General features: G+C 41.0%; 1 protein-coding gene across 3 annotated transcripts in view; it reads left to right on the top strand.

The window, feature by feature from the left end:
• Positions 1 to 21,054, top strand: part of OSBPL8 (oxysterol binding protein like 8) — a 95,035-nt gene that overhangs the window by 13,353 nt on the left and 60,628 nt on the right. For 2 of the 3 annotated variants that reach the window (XM_051626265.1, XM_051626291.1), the window contains one exon: positions 19,315 to 19,420. In XM_051626265.1, coding sequence (XP_051482225.1) covers positions 19,379 to 19,420 — 42 coding nt within the window. In that variant the 5' untranslated portion in view covers positions 19,315 to 19,378. Of the gene's footprint in view, positions 1 to 17,172; positions 17,190 to 19,314; positions 19,421 to 21,054 lie in introns of those variants that run through there. The other variant, XM_051626274.1, reaches the window with a different exon arrangement.

Below are 21,054 nucleotides of genomic sequence, written 5' to 3' on the forward strand. Positions count from 1 at the left end.
CTGGCACTACGTGTTCTGTGGCAGAGCAGCCAAGACAGTGGGAATTCTAGAACAGAGAAAAGTCATTGCTAAAGAAGTTCCATGTTGGTGAACACTTGGAAAAACACCTAAGCAAAGGAAGGTGTGTGCATGTTATTGGGGTTTTAATTTGCAATCTGAAAGTTCTCACTGACTCCTCACCCCCTTTTCCAGTGTCAGTGTTCCTAAGAGTCGAGTGTTGAAGAAGGAGAGAAGAAATGATGGGACTCTTCTGTTACCACTTAAGAGTGTAGTTGATAAAATTTTACAAATTCATATAGCATCTGCCCTCTTCTTGTGGCAATGTTGCTGTTGCCATCCGTACCAAATGAAAGCCTGCTTTAGCTCTGCTGGACATCTTCTCCATCCTGTTACAGGATCATGGTTGCTTGAAATTTATTGTGCTTTTAAAAAAAATAGTTGTTTGGTTTTTTTTTCTTGCCATGTTTGTCCTGTTGCAGCCATCTTATAGACAATTGCTCTGTAATCAACTGTTTCAGTTAACCATGCTTTGAAATGCCTGTTCTCCAGCCCAGCTTTATTCTCAGGTTTCTGCTTTGATAACCACATTATTTAGCATCACACACAGCTGCCTTGCCTTACCACCTTCTTCCATGTCTATAAAATTTTATCTGTAGCCCCAACCTCTCTTTTCACTTGAGCATATAGTAACATGTTTGTTTTTCTTCTTGGCTGCTACTGTACCTGTCTAAGCAACTCGGAAGCATGCTAGTGTTCTCGGTTCTTCTCCTTTAATTTCTCTGGAGAAAAATACAGGTGTTCACTGATTTAAGCTTGCCAACACACTTATTTTGCTGTTGTGAAGTTTTGAATGCCTCTGTTTGAATTTTATGGGTGGCAACCTTTGCTGCTTAACTTGGAAAGATCATGCTATTTTAACAGTGTGGGGAAGCTGCAGTGAAGGTGCTTATGTCATCAAGTGTATCCTCCCTCCCCAAACAAATTACTACAAGCATAAGCTGTAAAAGCAAAAATAATAACACTCCACCCCTTCCAGTACTGTGCCCAGGGAGGTTGTTATCAGCATGAATTGATTTGCTAGGACGAATGCTTGTAGGAGCCCTACTGCTGATACTCCAGTGAAATGCGGTGATATGAATTTGCCCTCCTTTGCAGCCTTGGACTTTGGTTATGTTCACAGACTTAAGATGCTGTGTTATTGTATCTTGGCTTCTCTTCTTTCTTCAGCACCATTTCTGATGTCTCATATCTCTTGTAGTTCCCAGCAAGTGTTTTGCTGAGTAGCAGTGACAGTAATTTTGAACTTAAGAGAAGCAGGCTGCCCTTTTTCATAGGAAGTGGAAATGCTGGTCTTTCATGAATTCTGATTTCTGAGCACTGCCAGATGAAGCTCTCATGCTTGCTGTCCTGGGAGAACCTGTTTGAGCTGGTGTTTGTGCTTGAGATGCACAGTGAGGCTGACAAATAGGAGAGTTTTTAGCTGGGGGAGCACTGAAGTTGCTGTTGAGTTGGTTCCTAAAACTACTGACTTACTAGTGATTGAGCCGTTTTTCTACCCATTATGAAATAAGTATGGTGGTGGCATGGGGTTTTCATAGTTGTGCACACAATTCAGTCTGGTGCAGCAGAATAGCATAGTTTCCTTTTCTCAAAGAACTCCAGTTAAAATTTTAGGAAGAAAAGGAACAAGTCAAGGCAACACACACCTGTATGCATGTCACTTGTGCTTTCCAGGAGGGAGCAGTGATTCAGTTTTGTGAAACTCATGTCATGAAGAGGGCAAAGTCGCCTTTCAGACAGAAGTGATTATTTTTGGTAGGTTCTGCATGGAAAGCTTGTTGCTGATGGACTAGAGCTGTCTTAAAGAAGGAAGCTGGAGAGATGAGTAAAACTCAGGTGTTTGCTGTGCAGGCTAGTATTTTCTGGGAACTATGCTTTGATTCCGTGCAAATTAGAAGCCCTCAGGATTCAAATGTACCCTCCTACATCAGAAAAGCACTTTCTAGTCAGGCATGTGAGGCTATTACAGAAAACTTGTTTTTATTTTGGTCAGCTGAAGTAAAATCTCTGAGTGTGCTCAAATTTCATACACAGAGTTTATTGAGGGTCTTTGCTTTAAGGATGTTATCTCACATGCAGTAACTTAGACATTTTATGTTTAATTGGCATTATAGCATGTTTGTAGTCGGCTGAGAAGGGACTAAGATTTTGTTTTCAAAATTAATACATCTTTCATACTTTCTTACTATGTGTGGTATGTTCTGTGAATGCTTAAGATTAAGTTTCTTGCAGCAACCTTATAGTATATTCTGGATATTTTGCGACTAAACTCAGGTTAAGGTAGAGAGCTGAGCTGTGTAAAACACTGCCATCTACCGCACAACTGCGTGCAAGAGTTCTTAATGGTAACTCGACAGCCATCAAGGTAACTCATTATAGGGGTTAAATGCTTGAAATATGAAGATTATTCTGACCGTTAGCCACCTCATTAAGGGGTTGCTTTTAAAATGAATAACTAATCCAAGCATGTCTAAATATCTGAACAGATATATTGTGTATTTGAAAATAAATTTTAAAAATGAAAGAAACAAAACAACCTCGTTAATGTCACTCTGAACTCCAGTAGCAAAGGAATGAAAGGTATAACATGTAGAACACTAGAATAAAAATTCTGTTGTTAAAACTGAGTAGTAACTATAAAATGGTGACAATCAGCTCAGATTAACTGGAGAAGTCACTTTGCTTACTTTTCCTTCCATTGAAAAATAAAATTTATGGGTTTATATAGTGATTTAATGATAAAACCCCACAACATTAATTTGCTCTGATATTAAACATTAATAATGATGATTAATAGGAATCAAAGTTCATAGCCCACCTAGCTCATCTTCTGTCTTTTGCTTCTATGCCCATTTTTGTCTGTTAAGTCTTCAGTTTTGCTAGGATTAGAGAGTTCCCTTTGTCAGCCTTAAATGTTTCAGGATCTTCACAGAGAATTGAAGAATTCTTCAGTTCCTGTTAAAATGTCATTTATTTATGAATTATCATTTTTAGTAAAACAACTAACAGATCCTTGAAGGTGTCTAAGAAGACAATTGTGCTTTTTTTTTAAGTTGAATGCACCGTGCCATTCTCCAGTCCCAAAGTAGATAGACTGCTTAGCATTTTAATTGCTTTTCAAGCTGAATTCAGCATTAACGTTCAAGGCCAAAAGCAGGGTTATGAAGGTTAATTATTCTTATCAACATTTGGAAACAGTTCTCATTGTGTGTGAAGTGTTGGCACAGTGCTTCTCTCATGGGTGGAAAAGTGCCCTATTATTTTATGATGCAGCTGGAATGCTTGTGTGCTTATCTTGACTAGGTGGTTTCAGTGGATAAGTTTTTCAGCTGTTTTACAGTCTGGTCCTTATAAATGGCATTGAAATACCCATTTGGCTATTTACTTAAAATCTGGCTTTTATGAAGTTAAAAGCACTCCTGGAGTTAACAGGTCTTAATTTCATATTCCATGTGTGTTGCAAAGAACCTAAATACGGAAAAGCTTAAGTTACGAATGTCACAGACTTTTTGAAAGCTATCATGGGAGTGTAAAACATGCCATTGCTTTAAGAATTACTGACATGTTTTCTCAAGTTGTGATTGTTACAGGGAGAGGACAGCTCATCCTTCTCTGAATTCTTTTGAGGGATGCAAAATGAAGAAATAAAACTCATTCTTACGGGAAAGATTATGCATGCCCAGGTGTTTTGGAGAATAAGGAGCTCTGCACACTTGTTGCTTTCGTTGAAATCAATATTACATGAGCTTTTGCTTGACAACTTTTTAAAAAAACAAACAACCCCCAAACCAACAAACCTTTATTCTTCTACTTGTTAATCATGAGACTTAAGAGAAACCAGAGATTTTAAAAGTTAAAGCCTCTAGTTTTAAGTGCCGTGTACCTTCTGAAATTCATTGGATTCTATCTGTGACCTCTTGTTTTGGATATTCAGTCTGGGCACTCTGTTAATAATGGATTGGAAACACAGGACATGAGATTTTTCCAGTTGCCCTTTTTTAGCATAGTACATGGTTGGAAACATGTAGTGCCAGTAATTTGTACAGCTATTCCTGCAGGAAATCTAAACAGTTAGATTCAGTTTTTCTCCTTCTGACATCTTGGTGTGTTGCGTGAAAATGAGCATCAGAGATGGGATGTGCCCCAGGAAGCAGACACTTGGCTATGAGTAAGTTGGAACATACATCTCTGTTCACTTACAGCTCTGAGAGCTGAGCTATTGTTGCCTAGCTCCATTGACATTGTGAAGCATGGATATTAGTATTTCATTCTTTTCCGAAATGCTAGACTTAGAAATACATACGTAAGCTGCCTTGAAGGGAATGAAATGGTACATAGAGGTGTAGTTAACTGCTGTGCCAGAGATACAGGGTATTGAATTGCTTTATGCTAATATTATCTTGGTAGTTAAGCTAGTGTTATCTTGTTATTGCGTGTGACTTTAAATGTGAAAGTAAGCTATAAAATGCTATTAAACTGATAACTCTTGTCAGTTTTGGTGACAATATTGGAATGAGGTAATGCTGTCAAGAGAAGGATGTAGTTTTTCCTCTTTTAAATAATAAATACTTTATATCTTGGAAGTATTCTTTCCCTTATTTGTTGTTAAAACACCACCTGAATTTGCTGGAGCTCACAAACATTGGCATCCTTATTTCCAGGTGTTTGTGTTTGTCTTCTGTCGGTCCGTGGACTTCCAAACCTGTCTTGCAACCCGTACTGTTCTGACTTCCCTTAGCTAGCTGTGTATTGAGAAGATGGATAGAGGGTGGCAAGAAAGGAGGATACAAAACTTCCTATCTCACAGACCTGTGGGATTACACAGCTGAGAGGATAGCATTCCCTTTAAATTACATGCTCAAGCTATCTGATGGCCATGTTAAACCATTTTATGAGAAAGAGAATTCCCAGTACTTGAGCACTCTGGGGGGAAGGGCAGGAGGAGGTGCCCTGTCTGTTCAGTGTTTGTACCTGAATGGAGTAACTCTTTGTCCAAGATGCTAAGTATTTTCTCCATTTTCTTCTTTGAAACAATTCAGAGAACTTGCAAGGAAGTGTCAAGACCTTGTTTTCTTGACTGTGCTGTATAAAGTGACGTTACAGCCACTCCCTGGTTGTCAAGGAACAGAACTCTGTTATCCCAACCATGACACATTCTTTCCTGCTTGAATGAATTTAGTATCTTCTATCTTGGTCTCTGAAGCTTAATGTTAAGTGTACTTTGATAATGTGGGGTTTTGCTACTGATAATATTGGTGTCTCCTCCCAGTACTAGGAGCAAAAAGCATTCTACTCTTCCAAAAGAAGATAACTTTGGAAACATATTTGTTTAACTCCTGTGCTTGAAGGCTGGCTTAGAGCTGTGAAAGACTTGACTTCTAATTTCAGCTCTGGCAAAAATTGTTTTTATATAAGTTGCTTGTTTATCATTGCAGATAGTGTGAGTGTCTTAACTTGTATTAGGCAGCGATACAGAGCTGTTTCATGAGGGCTGTGAGCAGCAGATAAATTGTCAGTTGATCACAATCTTAGGGGTTGGAAGTGATCTCGAAAGTTCATCTAGTCCAACCCCCTGCTAGAGCAGGAACACCTAGAGCACATCACACAGGAACACGTCCAGGCGGGTTTTGATGTCTCCAGCAAAGGAGAGTCCACAGCCTCTCTGGGCAGCCTGTTCCAGTGCTCTGTCACTCTCACAGTAAAGAAGTTTTTTTCTGATATTTACATGGAACCTCCTGTGCTCCAGTTTGCATCCATTGCCTCTTGTCCTATCACTGGATGTCACTGAAAAAAGCCTGGCTCCGTCCAGACACTTGCCCTTAATGTATTTGTAAACTTTGGTGAGGTTGCCCCTCAGTCTCCTCTTGTGCAAGCTAAAGACACCCAGTTCCCTCAGCCTTTTCTCATAAGGGAGATGTTCTGCTCCCTTAATCATCTTTGTGGCTCTGCACTGGACTCTTTCAAGCAGTTCCCTGTCCTTCTTGAACTGAGGGGCCCAGAACTGGACACAATATTCCAGATGCGGCCTCAGTGAGGCAGAAGAGAGGGGGAGGAGAATGTCTCTCGACCTACTAACCACACCCTTTCTAATACACCTGTCACCATTTGACTCAGGTTTGACAACAGCGCTCTTGATCCCCTCCCCCTCCTGTCTAGGTAGAGAAGGAGAGAGAAAAAGAGAGAGACTTTGGTCAACTGTAAACTAAACTATACAGCTTTGATTAAACACCAATGATATAAGAAAATATATACAAATATATACAAGTATATTCAGAGATATGCAAAAGCCTCTTGCCTCCCCCCATGCCCAGCAACTCCCACAGCATCTCCTGAGCTCGAACAGTCCCGAGAAATCCCAGAGCTGCTGCTGGAGAAAACACAGTGATGAGGGTCAGGAGAGCTTGAGCCTGGGGGTCGATGGTGATGGATGGATGGAGTCCTCCCTGGACGCCAGCCATGAACAGAAGAGAAGGGAAAAAGAAGCAGGAAGGAAGTTGTCTTCTGTGATCTCTGACCTTTCTCTGAGCTTATGCAGATATATGGAATGGAATACCTCTGGCCAGTTTTGCTGTCTGTCTAATTCAGCCTCCTATAGGGGGGTCATAGATCTCCCCGTAGTATCTGAGCCAGCAGAGTAAAGATGCGACCTTGAAGACCCAGCAGTTAGAAAAACATTTCACTCTTATCAGCTTTAGTTAGAACACACTGTGACTAGTTAAAAGAAAGCTTGCTGAAGAAAAAAAATCAATAAAAGGAAAATTGGCTTCATCCTGGCTCAAACCAGGACACCACAGGATGCCATTGGCTTTCTTGGCTACAAGGGCACACTGCTGGCTCATGGTCATCCTCCTGTCCACCAGGTCCCTTTCTCCTACACTGTTCTCCAGCAGGTCAGCCCCCAACCTGTACTGGTACATGGGGTTGTTCTTTCCCAGATGCAAGACTCTACACTTGTCCTTGTTGAATTTCATCAAGTTTCTCCCTGCCCAACTCTCCAGTCTGTCTAGGTCTCACTGAATGGCAGCACAGCCTTCTGGTGTGTCAGCCACTCCTCCCAGTTTAGTGTCATCAGCAAACTTGCTGAGGGCACACTCTGTTCCCTCATCCAGGTCATTGATGAAAATACTGAACAGTACCGGTCCCAGTACTGACCCCTGAGGGACTCCACTTGTCATAGACCTCCAACTAGATTCTGTCCCATTGACCACAACTCTCTGACTTCTTCCTTTCAACCAGTTCATGATCACGCTTGTAACTCTTCCATAGCTGCTTGTTGTGGCAGGCTAGATACTTCTCATTGCCCAAAGGAATGTCATGGTGGAGTATGTAGGTTGTTGAATAGGAATGTGTGGGGAAACGAGGTCTAGTGCTAGGTCACTTGCCAAATCTGCAATGCAACAATATTTTAGAGGTCCTGTGGATCAGGCTATGTTGTTTGAATACTTAATGTTCATCCTGTTAAACTAAAATCTGTGAGATTCTTGAAGCAGTTCCAAGTCTAAGGTAATCAGTAGTGCCTTACTAGCTTCAGAAGGACAAGCTTGGATGTTAAACCTGTACAAAGCATATTTGTTCATGACTTAAAAAATCCTCACAGAACAACAGCAATGAAAAAAACACAAAAAAATCCACTCCCCTCTTGGTACTCCCAAACCCCTCCCAAATCAAAACCAAAGAAACCCCCCAAAAACCTGTCACCACTCCCCTCAAGCCTATGGAGAACCCGAATTGCAAACATGTAGAATAGCACTGACACCTAGAAAAACAGAAGTTGGGTTCACTAGCTCATTTTAATTAGTCAAGCAGTAAAGTGAAAAAAATAGTCTTGGCATAAACAATGGAAATGTAAATTAGACTTTCTAAGTCTTTTTAATAAACCATGATGTGTAAGCCAGATACTGTTGCTGCCTCTTTGAACCTGCTGCTACTTTAAGTTAGAATTTCTAGGGGTTTTCCTATTGCAATAGGCTTCTCTGACCTTTTGTTCTTAAATTCTTATACAGATATCCTGTATCTTGAAATTGTGGAAACTACCTTCTAGCACTAGCCAAAAGAAATCCAAATGAAGGCCATCTCTTATGTCATCAACTCTATTTTAACATTAAAAAGAGACACTGCTGTCAAGATAAGAAAACTAAATTCTACATGAGAATAAACATTAAGTTCCTGTTTGAAATATCCATTATGTTTAATCCTGCAGAAAGTCCATTTCATAAAAAACATCCCAAACAATATATGTATGGCAGCTGAGTACAGCTCAACTGAGACTTAGTTTTCTGTGCAAAGTCTTCTTTCATTCTTTTAATCTTAGAACTTGCATTGATTTTTCCATTTTATGTATGTCAGACTAGAAAAGAAATGAGGATTTTAGTTACTGTGTTAACTGAACCCCTGTGAAGTGTGCTCGTGGTTCTTATTAGCAGGACCTAGAGAACTAATCTCAATTCTTATTTTGGTGAAACTAAGCCATTGGGGTAGAGAAGTGATTCTGTACTGGTAGGTCTTTGGGAGCTCTGGATGAGGAAAGATGGTCTGTTTTATTCACATTAATGCTGTTCTTCAGCAGTGCTTGCTAATGGAAAAACTTTCACCACTGTTAGACCTTTGAAAGCCTGTAGGTCCAGTGTTATCTCAAAATAAATGCAGTTGAATGGCATCACATTGGGAATTTGAATAATTGTATTCCTCTTAGGCAGGTGAGTCACCTAAGTAATATTTTGAAATTGTTTTTGTTTTTTTTCAGTGCGCAGAACCAACTGCCCCCCCCTTCCCTTTATGAAATACCCAGTGTCCTTTCAAAACGTATGAGGATTTAAAAGAGGGTTTCACCACTGAAGGTGGTATTCAGCATAATTGCAAGTATTAAAGTAGGCTTTCAGCATCCCTTATAGAGGCTTTGTCATCACAATCAATTAGTTCTTATATGGTTAAAGTGTTTTTCACTGGCTTGAATTAGTCAGTTTTTTTTTTTCCCTGTTTTGTTGCGTTACATGACATTAATGTCTGTCAAGGGGAAAAGAAAAAAATGTTCCTTTTAGGAAACACAAGCTTGGATATTGTTTTGGAAAGTTCCACGCAGAGGAAATCCAGATCTATCTTGTGTCTCAGGATTCCACTTTGGCATCAGAAATGGAAGGACTTGTTCTGTCACCTATTCATCTTGCCTGTGGAAACATCTCTGCAGACTTATCTTACTTTTTCATTTCAGAAAAACCTTTAAAAACAAAATTGCTTTTCATTTTGCCTTGGCTTGACTCCTTTTGTATCCTGCAGTAGATTTCAGCTGGTGCTGGGTGAGTCTGCGGCTGTGGACATAGTCCATGCTTGCCCAGGCTGTGATGGTTGAAACAGAAGTGGGTTAAGCAGTGGCCCTCAGCTGTTCTTTACCACTGCTGTGCCTGACCTGCAAGCAGAAAGGCAAGTGCAAAGTCCCATGGCCTAGCTTAGTTTACATGTTTTGTGTTTTGAGAGTGACTGTTTAAAATACTTTGCAGTAGGGGGTGTACCTTTGTCCTTCTGACAGAAGGGGGTTAGGGAGCACTTGCACAGACAGGCCTGTGGGCAGGTCAGAAAGTGGGGAAGGTGGAGGAGAAGGACCACGTGTGGAGAACTGGTAATCTCTTAACCTCTTCCAGCTGTGTCTAGAAGAGCATGACGCTGCAACTTCGTACAGCTGCCAACATGAGAGATGAGAAATCGCAGGGTGTACAAGCTGGCATTTCATCACAGTGCAGAACAATTTTTTTTTTACTCTGAGATATTAGTAAGACTGTCTCGGCTTCTAATGCAAACCTCCAGGTGAACATGAGTTGGCTAGATAGATGAGGGGGTGGGAGCAAGGCTATATGTAGTACTTTCACAAAATTCCCTGTGTTAAAATGGTTAAATTAGTCATGTGACTTTCTTAAACCTTTTTTAGGTTGTCATCTTTGAGCTGGAAAAACAAGGCTCAAATAGCAAATGTACCTTTGTGTCTAGGGTGGAGTTTTGAAATTAAAAGAGTTTGCAATGTGTCTAATAATTTAGTCTGACTGCATCTTTTTTTCTTCAATAGATATTGCTGACCAATTTAACCTTGTTTAAACAGTTTTAGATACAAGCAAGTGCATCTGCATTAAGGTTGGTTTGGCATCCATTTGCTTATTTTGCTGATTGGCACAGCAGCATGTTGAATTGTAAAAATAAAATGCTAGATTTGGCTATGTAAGGTTTGATTGAATCTTTTCCTGCATAATCACAATGAAACAGAATAAATCTTTTTAACATTTTATGGAGATTCATAGGTACTCTCTAGTTCAAGCCTAATAAATGCAAAGAAAATTATTTAATGACTCTTGTTCTTATCCTCAAATGTTAGACTGAACCTTAGGTAAAACACTCCTGTAGAGTCAGGGTGTCTAGACACCCTTATGTGAAGAAATAACCATATAGTATTGAGACCTACAGTTCCTTTGGATTGTGGGAGCAGTCTTGCAAAATATGCAAGGACTGGGACAGGTTCTGAAGTGCAGTGGGAGTTCTGAAGTGCATTTGAATGGTGAAAGGGCTCCAGAACACTTGGGGCTTGAGCTTTGAGAGGATGTTGTATTCTGATATGTAGAGGTGACTCTTAAAACCTCTTCTGTACTCCTTCATTGTTATCAGGACAAGTTTGCCTATGGGACACCTGTTTAAGGTATTAATTAATTCAAGTTGCAGTGGCTGTTCTGAAGTTTTCTGTCCTTTTCTTGACATTCACTGCCATCTGTCACTCTCAAAAGAAAGCTGAGGTATCTGAACTATGATTCTGCTTCCCAAGTTTTTTTCTATATGAGAGAGAACTTTCCTGGGGTTTTTCTTTATTTTGTTTTCCCCCTCCCCCTTCTGAAAATAGCAATACAGAAGCAGAGGAAACTGTTGCCTTTGCACGTGGACTGTTTATTCAGGAAATGAGAAGGCAGGTGATGAAATGGTGGAAGGAAGTATTTCATAAGGGTGCATTTAGTAGCTGATAGCATGAAGTGATCACAGTATACTTGGGGGACGTACATGAGGCTGTTGCAGAGTTTGCTGTGGCTATACCCATAGCAGACTTTCGAGCATTCAAACATTGCAGCCTGTAGTTTATGTAACATGCAGTTAGTCACCTTTGACTTCCCCTATATTATTATTGGTTTTGTCAAGCTCTTCACAGCAGGAGAAACCGAACTTGGACACTTACTCGACTCTCAAATTTCTCTTCTAGAACTGCAGAATAAAGCTTCCTAGCTTTTCCAACTTCTTGTTAGCATTTGTAAGATGCTTAGTTTGAAAGTTGAGAAAAAAATGTATTTGTTTAGCAGATCTTTTGCTGAATCTTTTGACCCCGTTGGACCCATTCCATTTTTACCAGTAACTCGGCTTTAGTTCCTGCTTTCTTGGAACTGGTCACAACAAACACGGAGTCCTTGGCATGCACTGATATTGTGTCATGTGCATGAAGCTGGCCTGATCTGTAGCTTGTTAATGACTTGTGAACTGAGAGATGATATGTGGCCTCAAACTACAACCAGGGGGCTGTACTTCCTCTGGTACACAGGACTGAAAGGGCCTTGAAAGTAAGACCATGTACCTTTATTATCTCTGTGCTATGGCTGCTCTCTCACTTCATGGAGCAAAGTGAAAATGCCTTCACTCTGCTATATGACTGCTGAATGACACTTAGATTGTCTGATCACCCTAGTTAAATTTAGCATGTAGGTTTCCCTTAATCTCTTAAAACTTACCCTATCCCTGTTAGCTGTGATTTTTATGAAGCTTTTTGTTGCTTAGCACTTACACCTTTCTCAAGAGTATTACCTTAAACTTTGTTATGCACCTGACTGAGTTGAATGACCATGAGTCAGCAGTGTGCCCTTGTGGCCAAGAAGGCCAATGGCATCCTGGGGTGTATTAGAAAGGGTGTGGTTAGTAGGTCAAGAGAGGTTCTCCTCCCCCTCTATTCTGCATTGGTGAGGCCACATCTGGAATATTGTGTCCAGTTCTGGGCCCCTCAGTTCAAGAAGGACAGGGAAGTGCTTGAAAGAGTCCAGCGCAGAGCCACAAGGATGATTAAGGGAGTGGAACATCTCCCTTATGAGGAAAGGCTGAGGGAGCTGGGTCTCTTTAGTTTGGAGAAAAGGAGACTGAGGGGGGACCTCATCAATGTTTACAAATATGTAAAGGGTGAGTGTCAAGACGATGGAGTTAAGCTTTTTTCGGTGATGACCAGTGATAGGACGAGGAGTAATGGATACAAGTTGGAGCATAGGAGGTTTAAGATGAATATCAGGAAAAATTTTTTTACTGTAAGAGTGACAGAGCACTGGAACAGGCTGCCCAGAGAGGTTGTGGAGTCTCCTTCGCTGGAGACATTCAAAACCCGCCTGGACGCCTTCCTGTGTGATGTACTCTAGGTGACCCTGCTCTGGCAGGGGGGTTGGATTAGATGATCTTTCGAGGTCCCTTCCAACCCCTAGGATTCTATGATTCTATGATTCTATGAATGCTCTGATAACCACACCTGAGAACTGCTTACCTCAGGCTTACCTGATGATCCTGATGGGCAACAAGTTGAACATGAGCCAGAAACATGGCCTTGCCACAACGAAGGTGAATCTTTGGGTGTATCACACAAAGCATTGTCAGCGGCTTGAGGTTAGTGATTCTTCCCCTCTAACCCGCACTGGTGAGGGCACACCTTGAGTGCTGGGTCCAGTTCTGAGTCTCCCAGTACAAGAGAAACATGGACATATTGGACAGAGTCCAGTGTCAGGCCATGGAGATGATCAAGTCTGGATCTTATCTTAAATGAAGAGAGGTTGAGAGAGCTAAAGCTGTTCAGCCTGGAGAAGAGAAGGCTCAGGGGGATCTCATCAATATGTATAAGTCCCTGAAGGGAGGGTGTAGAGGTGACTAGAGACCGGTTCTTTCCGGTGGTGCCCAGCGATGGAACAGGAGGCAGTGGGCACAAACTGAAACACAGGAGGTTCCCTCTCAATGTCGGCTGATGCTTTTTTCACTGTGAGGATAACCAAGCACCAGCAGAAGTTGCCCAGAGAGCTTGTGGAGTCTTTGTCCTTGGAGAAGCTCAAAAGCCACCTAGATGCTCTCCCACAAAAGAGAGGTGGGACAAGAAGACCTCCAGAGGCCCCTTCCTGCCTCGACCATTCAGTGGTTCCTGGTGGAATAGGATTTTTCTGCTCCTGCTGTCACTCTGCTTTCCAGCAAGGACTTAGGTCATTTTTTACCTTTCTCAATGCCAGTGTAAGCAGTTACATTTCCTATTCCCAGTGTGCCTCATCCGTGTTTGTTGCTATATTGCTCTTTGAAGTCAAGTATGTCTGTGTCATCCTAAAGAAATGTACAATATTTCTTATCTGATACCTGTTTTGGGCAATTTCAGTGTATTAGCTTATTTTAGGCCTTAAGGAAAGAGGCAGGCATCCAGCAGAGATTAGCAGGTCAGTTTGGGAGGTCAGAGCCCTGGAGAATCCTTCCCCTTTGGAAAGGCTGGATCAGCATGCAGTAGCCATTTCACTGTGCACTCAGTGCAGCCCATTAGCAGGTCAGAGGTGAGGCTGTACCTTGCCTATGAGGTATGATGCTGGAGTTAAAAAGGTATCTGGTACTAGAATAGATCACAAAACAGTATCACAGTGCAAACTTCATGGCTGTAGGTGATAGTATTTAAGGAGAAAGCTAAAACCTGCCTATATAATATGTTATGCAGCTATTCAAGGAACTTGGTCTATCAATTCAGAAGAAAGCTTATTAGATTCAGAGGTCATCTCTACCACTTTCACTTTTTGGCTGCACCTTGGCTGCAATTCAGGAACTTGTGTGGAGGGCAGTGAGGATACAGGAGGGAGCATAGCAGGCATCTCAGCCATGACATCTTGCAAAGTCTCAATGAAATTCTCTAAATTTGGTGAAGTGTTTGAACTGTGGGGGAAGGGAAAGAAGAATCCTTTTGTGAACTGTTTACTGTTAGAAACATACCTCTAGTAGGGTACTAACTGACATGGAGTCAGGTTTAAACTCTCTAATATGCATGGAACAAGTTACATATTTGGTGTGGAGCCTTTCTTATGCTGGAAGAAAAAAGGGCTTGTCTTTTCTAATAACCCCTTTATTCAGTTAAATGAACATATCTCTTAAATAAACATGGATATAATCTGGTTAACACGGAATTTAAAAGTCAATAGAGAACTCTACTGAATCCACTTGTCTGTAAGGGTGTGAATAAAGGCTTGCTGCCACAGATACTTCTGACATGGCCAAGGCATCTGGCTTCTGCTATGTTTGCTCTGTGACCTTTGCAACTATACCTCAGAGAATATCATACAACATTTTAGAATCCTAGAATAACTTAGGTTGGAAAAAACCTTTTCTAGGGTAACTGTTGGACTCAATCTTACACTGCCAAGTCCACCACTAAACCATGTCCCTAAGCATCACATCTACACATCTTTTAAAAACCTGCAGGATCGTGACTCAACCACATCCCTGGGCAAGCCTGTTTCAGTGCCTGACAACGCTGTCAGTGAAGAATTTTCTCCTAACAGCCAATCTAAACCTCCCCTGGTACAACCTGAGGCCATTTCCTCTTCTATTGCTTGTTACTTGGGAAAGGAGACTAATGCTGACCTTGCTACAACCTCCTGTCAGGTAATTGTAGAGAGCAATGAGATCTCCCCTTGGCCTCTTTTTCACCAGACTTCACCAGCTTTGCTGCCCTCTCTGGACTCATGCCAGTACCTCAATGTCCTTCTTGTAATCAGGGGCCCAGAACTGAGCAGAGTAATTGAGGTCTGGCCTTGCCAGTGCCAAGTACAGGGGGACAATCTCTTCCCTATTCCTGCTGGCCACGCTATTCCTGATGTAAGCCAGGATGCCATTTGCCTTCTTGGCCACCTGGCCACACCCGCAGGGGCTTTTTGTCTGCACAGCTTTCTAGCCACTCTTCCCCAAGCCTGTAGCATTGCATGCGGTTGTTGTCACCCAAGTGCAGGACTTGAGGCATACTCTTAAGACTTTTGAAATACTTTTTTTAAGGGTGGGAGTTAGGAAGAGGTAGGAAGTTAAGTAAGAAATTTGAGTATGCACATGTATAGATAGTTAAATAAAATTCTGTTCATACAGAGTAGTACCTTTCATTGTTGCATGCTGTCCTATCCTTTTCTTCTATCAGAGACCCAAGCAGAACTTTCCCATTCTTAAGGTGCAGCTAACTGAAAACCAGACTGCTTTAAAAACTACCAATGGCTGAAACAATCTGCTAAAAATAAAGATGAAATACAGATGTTAATGTGACAGATTGGTGATCATGTGACAAATGGGATGCATTTCCCTTCTACTTTTAATGTATGTTTCTGAGCTAATCACCCTAGGTCATCTTCATGGTTGGAGACAAATACCTTATATTATGATGTAATTTGTGCAATTCGTACAGCTGCTTTAAAATGAGCAAAACCTTTCCAAGTGCCTGTTTGTATCCACTGTCTATAAAATAATCACAGAATCTTAGGGGTTGGAAGGGACCTCGAAAGATCATCTAGTTCAACCCCCCTACCAGAGCAGGATCACCCAGAGCACATCACACAGGAACGCATCCAGACTGGTTTTGAATGTCTCCAGAAAAGGAGACTCCACAGCCTCTCTGGGCAGCCTGTTCCAGCGCTCTGTCACTCTCACAGTAAAGAAGTTTTATGTGGAACCTCCTGTGCTCCAGTTTGCATCCATTGCCTCTTGTCCTATCACTGGATGTCACTGAAAAAAGCTTGGCTCCGTCCAGACACTCGCCCTTAATGTATTTGTAAACTTTGATGAGGTTGCCCCTCAGTCTCCTCTTGTGCAAGCTAAAGAGACCCAGCTCCCTCAGCCTTTCCTGATAAGGGAGATGTTCCACTCCCTTCATCATCTTTGTGGCTCTGCGCTGGACTCTTTCAAGCAGTTCCCTGTCCTTCTTGAACTGAGGGGCCCAGAACTGGACACAATACTCCAGATGCGGCCTCACCAAGGCAGAATAGAGGGGGAGGAGAACCTCCCTTGACCTGCTAACCACACCCTTTCTAAGACGCCCCAGGATGCCATTGACCTTCTTGGCTACAAGGGCACGTTGCTGGCTCATGATCATCCTCCTGTCCACCAGGACCCCCAGGTCCCTTTCTCCTACACTGCTCTCCACCAGGTCAGCCCCCAACCTGTACTGGTACATGGGGTTGTTCTTCCTCAGATGCAAGACTCTACACTTGCCCTTGTTGAATTTCATCAAGTTTCTCCCCGCTCAACTCTCCAGCCTGTCTAGGTCTCTCTGAATGGCAGCACAGCCTTCTGGTGTGTCAGCCACTCCTCCCAGTTTAGTGTCATCATAGGTAATTAGCTGGGGTGCCATCATACAATTATTTTCAAGAAACTTTAGTTTGCATGTGCCCTTCTGAACATTCAAGCTTTTTAAGAGTTGTAACTGTGAAGTAGGAGCATCTGTAAAATAAAGCCCCAAACCTACCAACCAGGCAGACAATCAAATTGCAAACACTTGTGAATGTGGAGAGAGCAGCAAAGGCGTGTCATATATGTCCCTCAAAAGCTAAAAAGATGATTATTCAAGTTTGAGGTTGTGTCTTCAAATCTAATCCAGCTGAAGTAGAAGAGATCTCACTTGCTGATGAAAGTACACCTCATAAAAACCTGTCTGCGTTTACAAACAAATCTCCCTTCTCTACACTGATGGGAAAGTATTTTCAAAGCCTTGGGGCTTGGATGGTTGGAAGCATTATGTAATTAAAAAAAAATATCTGTTCTCAAAGTTCATACTTACTTGACTTTTTTAGCAATATCCTTTTGCTGAGAGATCCCTTTTCCTTCTGTGGTATTTTTTTTAGCATATTTTAGAAGCTGTGTTGTTCACTTGCAGCCTCCATTTTGCTGAGAATGATAAGCCAAGCCAGCTGAGTGGTCATAAGCTGAACAATGTGAGGAAGGCAGTCCTTAGCCTTCTCTGCACCTGCTTTACTCTGCACGTCTGTTCAGACATGAGCAGTCAGAATTTTCTCCCTCCCTCTCCCAGGTAACTTATCTGCAGTCTTTGGGACCCTGATGGATTATGAGTTTCCTGGGCACCATGGATGGTGAGAAATGCTAAGTATTAGACATTGGAGTACCTGTCTTAATGATACTACTCTTGAGACTGAGATAACGAAGGTTGTAGTGGCTGTGGTCATATGAACAAACCAAGGAGCAGAATACAACAGGAGTGTTGACAATAAAAACTAAGAGTTTAAAAATGTCTGTTAAAAATAGAGATGGGTTTAAAACTTGTTTTGAGGTGAATGTGCTTGTGTCAGGAAAGTCTTGTTTGTTTGTATAACTGAGTATGGTTGCAAGTTTTTGTAACTAAAAAAGCTGACTATCTTCTTTAAATATCAGTGTATGCATCTGTTTGAAATGCCACTCATTTTTCATCATGTTTAGGAGAGCTTAGTGTTTCCATAAATTGAATATGTATGAAGCCTGGTGTTGCTGAGTTGCCTGCTAATTATGGAACCTAAAATGGGTGCAAGGGAGGGAGATGACAAGGCATAGTCTCCAAGAGACATTACCCAATTCTGCATCCCTGTGCTGGTGTGTGAATCGTGCATGTTGCAGTACCTGCTACCCCTGGAAATAGAGCTTCTAGGGTACATTCCTCTTTCTGTGATCATGCCATCCTTCGTTTTATTAATGCAAATTAATCACTCGTAGTCATCTCCCTTTGGATGTCTACTGTTTCTAATTTACTTGAAAACATCTAGCCGTATGCTTCCCAGTTATGTGCTGCCTCAGTAATTACTCAGCTACTTGAGTAAGATCCTCATCGGTGCTTTGAACTGAGTCATATGGAACTATAGAATTTACAGTTTCTTTAGCGCCCACAGTCTTTTTATTAAACTTTTTATTAATGCTTCCTTTTATGTTTTAGTGGCATATGTTATGGTAACTTGCTATAGTGTGTTAACACTCCTATGTGTTGAAGAAATGGTTGTTCTTTATAGTGAGGTTTGTTTTCGTGGTATGTATTTCCAGATGCAGGCTTTGAACTGTAAGATCTTGTGTGAGCTCTACTTGTCCTCTGTTTGCCCTTCTTTCCTGCTACACCCAGGACACTCCTCAAGCTCTCTGGAGGTGCCATGATGCTTCCTGACCCCTCTTGTCCTCAGTTAATCTGTTCCTGTGAAAGCTTGAGGTGGAGCCATAGCTTGATGTATACCCTAAGCATAATATGCCAACACCATAGCTTTAAAAAAAACAAGTCACCATCTCCATGCTACCCCTGCTCTTGCACAAGCGTTTGGTTTAGCAATCTGGTTTGTAATTTATCTGCTTCCTGCCCCATCACCCCACCCAAACAAAACAAAAAATCAACACACACAAAAAAAACCAACCACAAAGAAAAATCCTTGGGTTTATTCTCTGATCAAAACACTGGCACTGGTTGAAGGGAAGGGCAGTGTGAGCAGGGCTCTGTGGAGGGTGGGACTACAGGGTGTTCTCTACAGGATACTGGCTTCTACTGTTTTGAAGAGGCCAGTTAACAGCCTTGTTATCTGCTTGTATTTTTTGCCTTGGAGAGAGAAGCAGAGCAATGAGCTGTAGACGGGCATCTCTGCAGGCATCCCATTTTGATCTTCTCTCCTGAAACCCACTAAATGAATGAGCAGTTAAGGCATGTTTTTCCACTGAGTTTTGCTTGATTCCAGCCCATTTTCTTGTCTCACCAGTGACTTCAAATGTGATGTGAATACTAAGTTTTATTGTAGCAAAAAAAGTAAATAGGAAATGCCTCAAGAAGGAGACACTGCTTTCTGGTGGTGTGTGGTGACTGCCAGCTGAGCACCTGGTCTGCCACAGAGGGTGCTGGTTTGCACAAATTGTTGAATTTTTGTGTCTCTGTTCCACAAAGAAAAAGGTGGCTGTTCTGGAGTTATGCAGGAAGGCGCAAAACTCTTGACTGCTCCAGAATAGTTTTTATGTACCCAAAAAGATTGTGTGCACATGCCTGGAGGGAAGGAGTGATGTGCTGCTGAGGTCTCTGTAACAAGGGGAAAAAGTTGATTTTTATAAGTAATGTGTGTGTTTTCCAAGGAACTGTACTATGCATAGTTTACAACAGGAGACTGTTTACCCTCTTAAAATGTAGAGGAAAGAAAGAGTGTAGCTTTTTAATGTATTTCAGCCACTGGGAGTGACTTACTGTATTTTTCTTTCCCCCTCCAGGTTCTTGAGTAGCAGAATGGAAGAACTCTAACTGACGGAGAGACAGACAGCACATCCTTTCAGCATGGAGACCGTTCCTGTTGATGGGGAGCTTGATAGAAATTCAGTGAGTAACTTAAACATGACTTTGTTAATCAGACAAATGTGAAGATGCTTTTGCAGGGAAAGGATTTAAACCTGTGTTGAATTTGAATCTGTTCTAGTTTGGTTTGAATTGATATTTTTTTTGTGAATGCATTTCAAATATCATGTAGCCTCACTCATAATTTGCTATGGTTTCTCATGGTAAGAGGGCTGGATGTCAAAACAGATTTGGTTCTTGGGTTTGATCCTGAGTGTCTCCTTAAGTCCTAAAAGAAAAAGGTATTCCTTTCAGTCTTACTAGTTGGCACTTTACTAGTTAATGACTATGGACAAAAGACAAAAAATATGTATGTCCTGATGGAGTAAGGAGCAGAAAAGGCAGGAGGAGTGATAATTTTATTATTACATGTGAGGTGTAAGAGTTGATAATTTGTGCTGATTATAAGATTTCTGAAGTAGTGAAAATACCAACTCTTTCTTTCTAAAGACACTTTAAAGATAGGAAAGGCTAGTGGGTGCTGTGACACTTAATTATCCTAATAATGTTGAAATTATTTATGAACTGAATTTTTCTACAACCGCTCTAAACTGAATCAGGAAATTTTTTTTAGTTTCCAAAGCTGCTTTCTGATACAAAGCTATGCCTCATAGGCAAAATAGGGTATTTTTCTGTAACTGAGTTGAAGCTTAAGTTTAACACCTCATTAGTGACAAACAGTATTTGTGATGGTTCAACTACTACTAGAGATGCTAATTTGAGCAAGTGTTTTATTACTGCTTTAAGAGATTAATTTTGAGACAAGCTATTTTGCAGTGCATTTAGAAAATCCTTGGCTTTTTTTCTGTAATAAACAGATTCATTGCTTTGTTGCAGGGCCAATGCATCTATGCCAGGCACAACATACTATAAGTATCATCTGTCAGCCATGCAGTAGGCTATTTTTAAAAAAATCCTATCAATTGAGTTGCTGTGCTCTTTGTTTCCTAAAATAAATGTGTAAAAAGTACCAGTTTACAAAAAACTTTAACTTGAAATGTGCTAGTTCTCTTTTTATGACATGTCTTCAAAATAGCATAATTTTAAGAAGGTATCTTGTAATGATGCTTTCTATATGTTTTACTAAGTCTGCTTCAGAAGAATGCTGAGTGTAAGGATAGATTTGCCTTTCATTTTGGCGGTTTGTGATGTGAAAGTAAGAAAGAGTAAGAGATCACAGAACTTAATATTGTGGGCTTTTCTTTCCAGAATCAGTCTAGGGAAAAAAGTCTTAAATTAATTGTTTTTCCTTATAATTGTCTTATAGTTAGGTTGATAAATACTATATCTGAACACAAATGTTGTTATAGCTCAGTAAAGTATTTTGTAATCTGGCACTGTTAAAGCCATGCAAAATACTAGACACTTTGAAGTCTTGTTTGAGAATCTTTTTTGCCTATTTTTTTAAATAAAATAATAATTGAAACAAGGCTTACTGGCCCAGAACTGAAAACATTACATGGGAATGTTTACTGTAAACCATTCTTTTTCTAAATTATTGTTTTAGAAGCCTTTTTAGTTGGCTCTAATTTTTACCAAAACATGTATTTCATGAATATGTTGCCTTTGCTAAAATTTGGATGATCAGTCCTTGCTATTTAAACACATCAGCAGATATA

The sequence above is a fragment of the Apus apus genome, chromosome 1 (genome assembly GCF_020740795.1).
Source record: "Apus apus isolate bApuApu2 chromosome 1, bApuApu2.pri.cur, whole genome shotgun sequence".
In the NCBI taxonomy this organism is placed as follows: Eukaryota; Metazoa; Chordata; class Aves; order Apodiformes; family Apodidae; genus Apus; species Apus apus.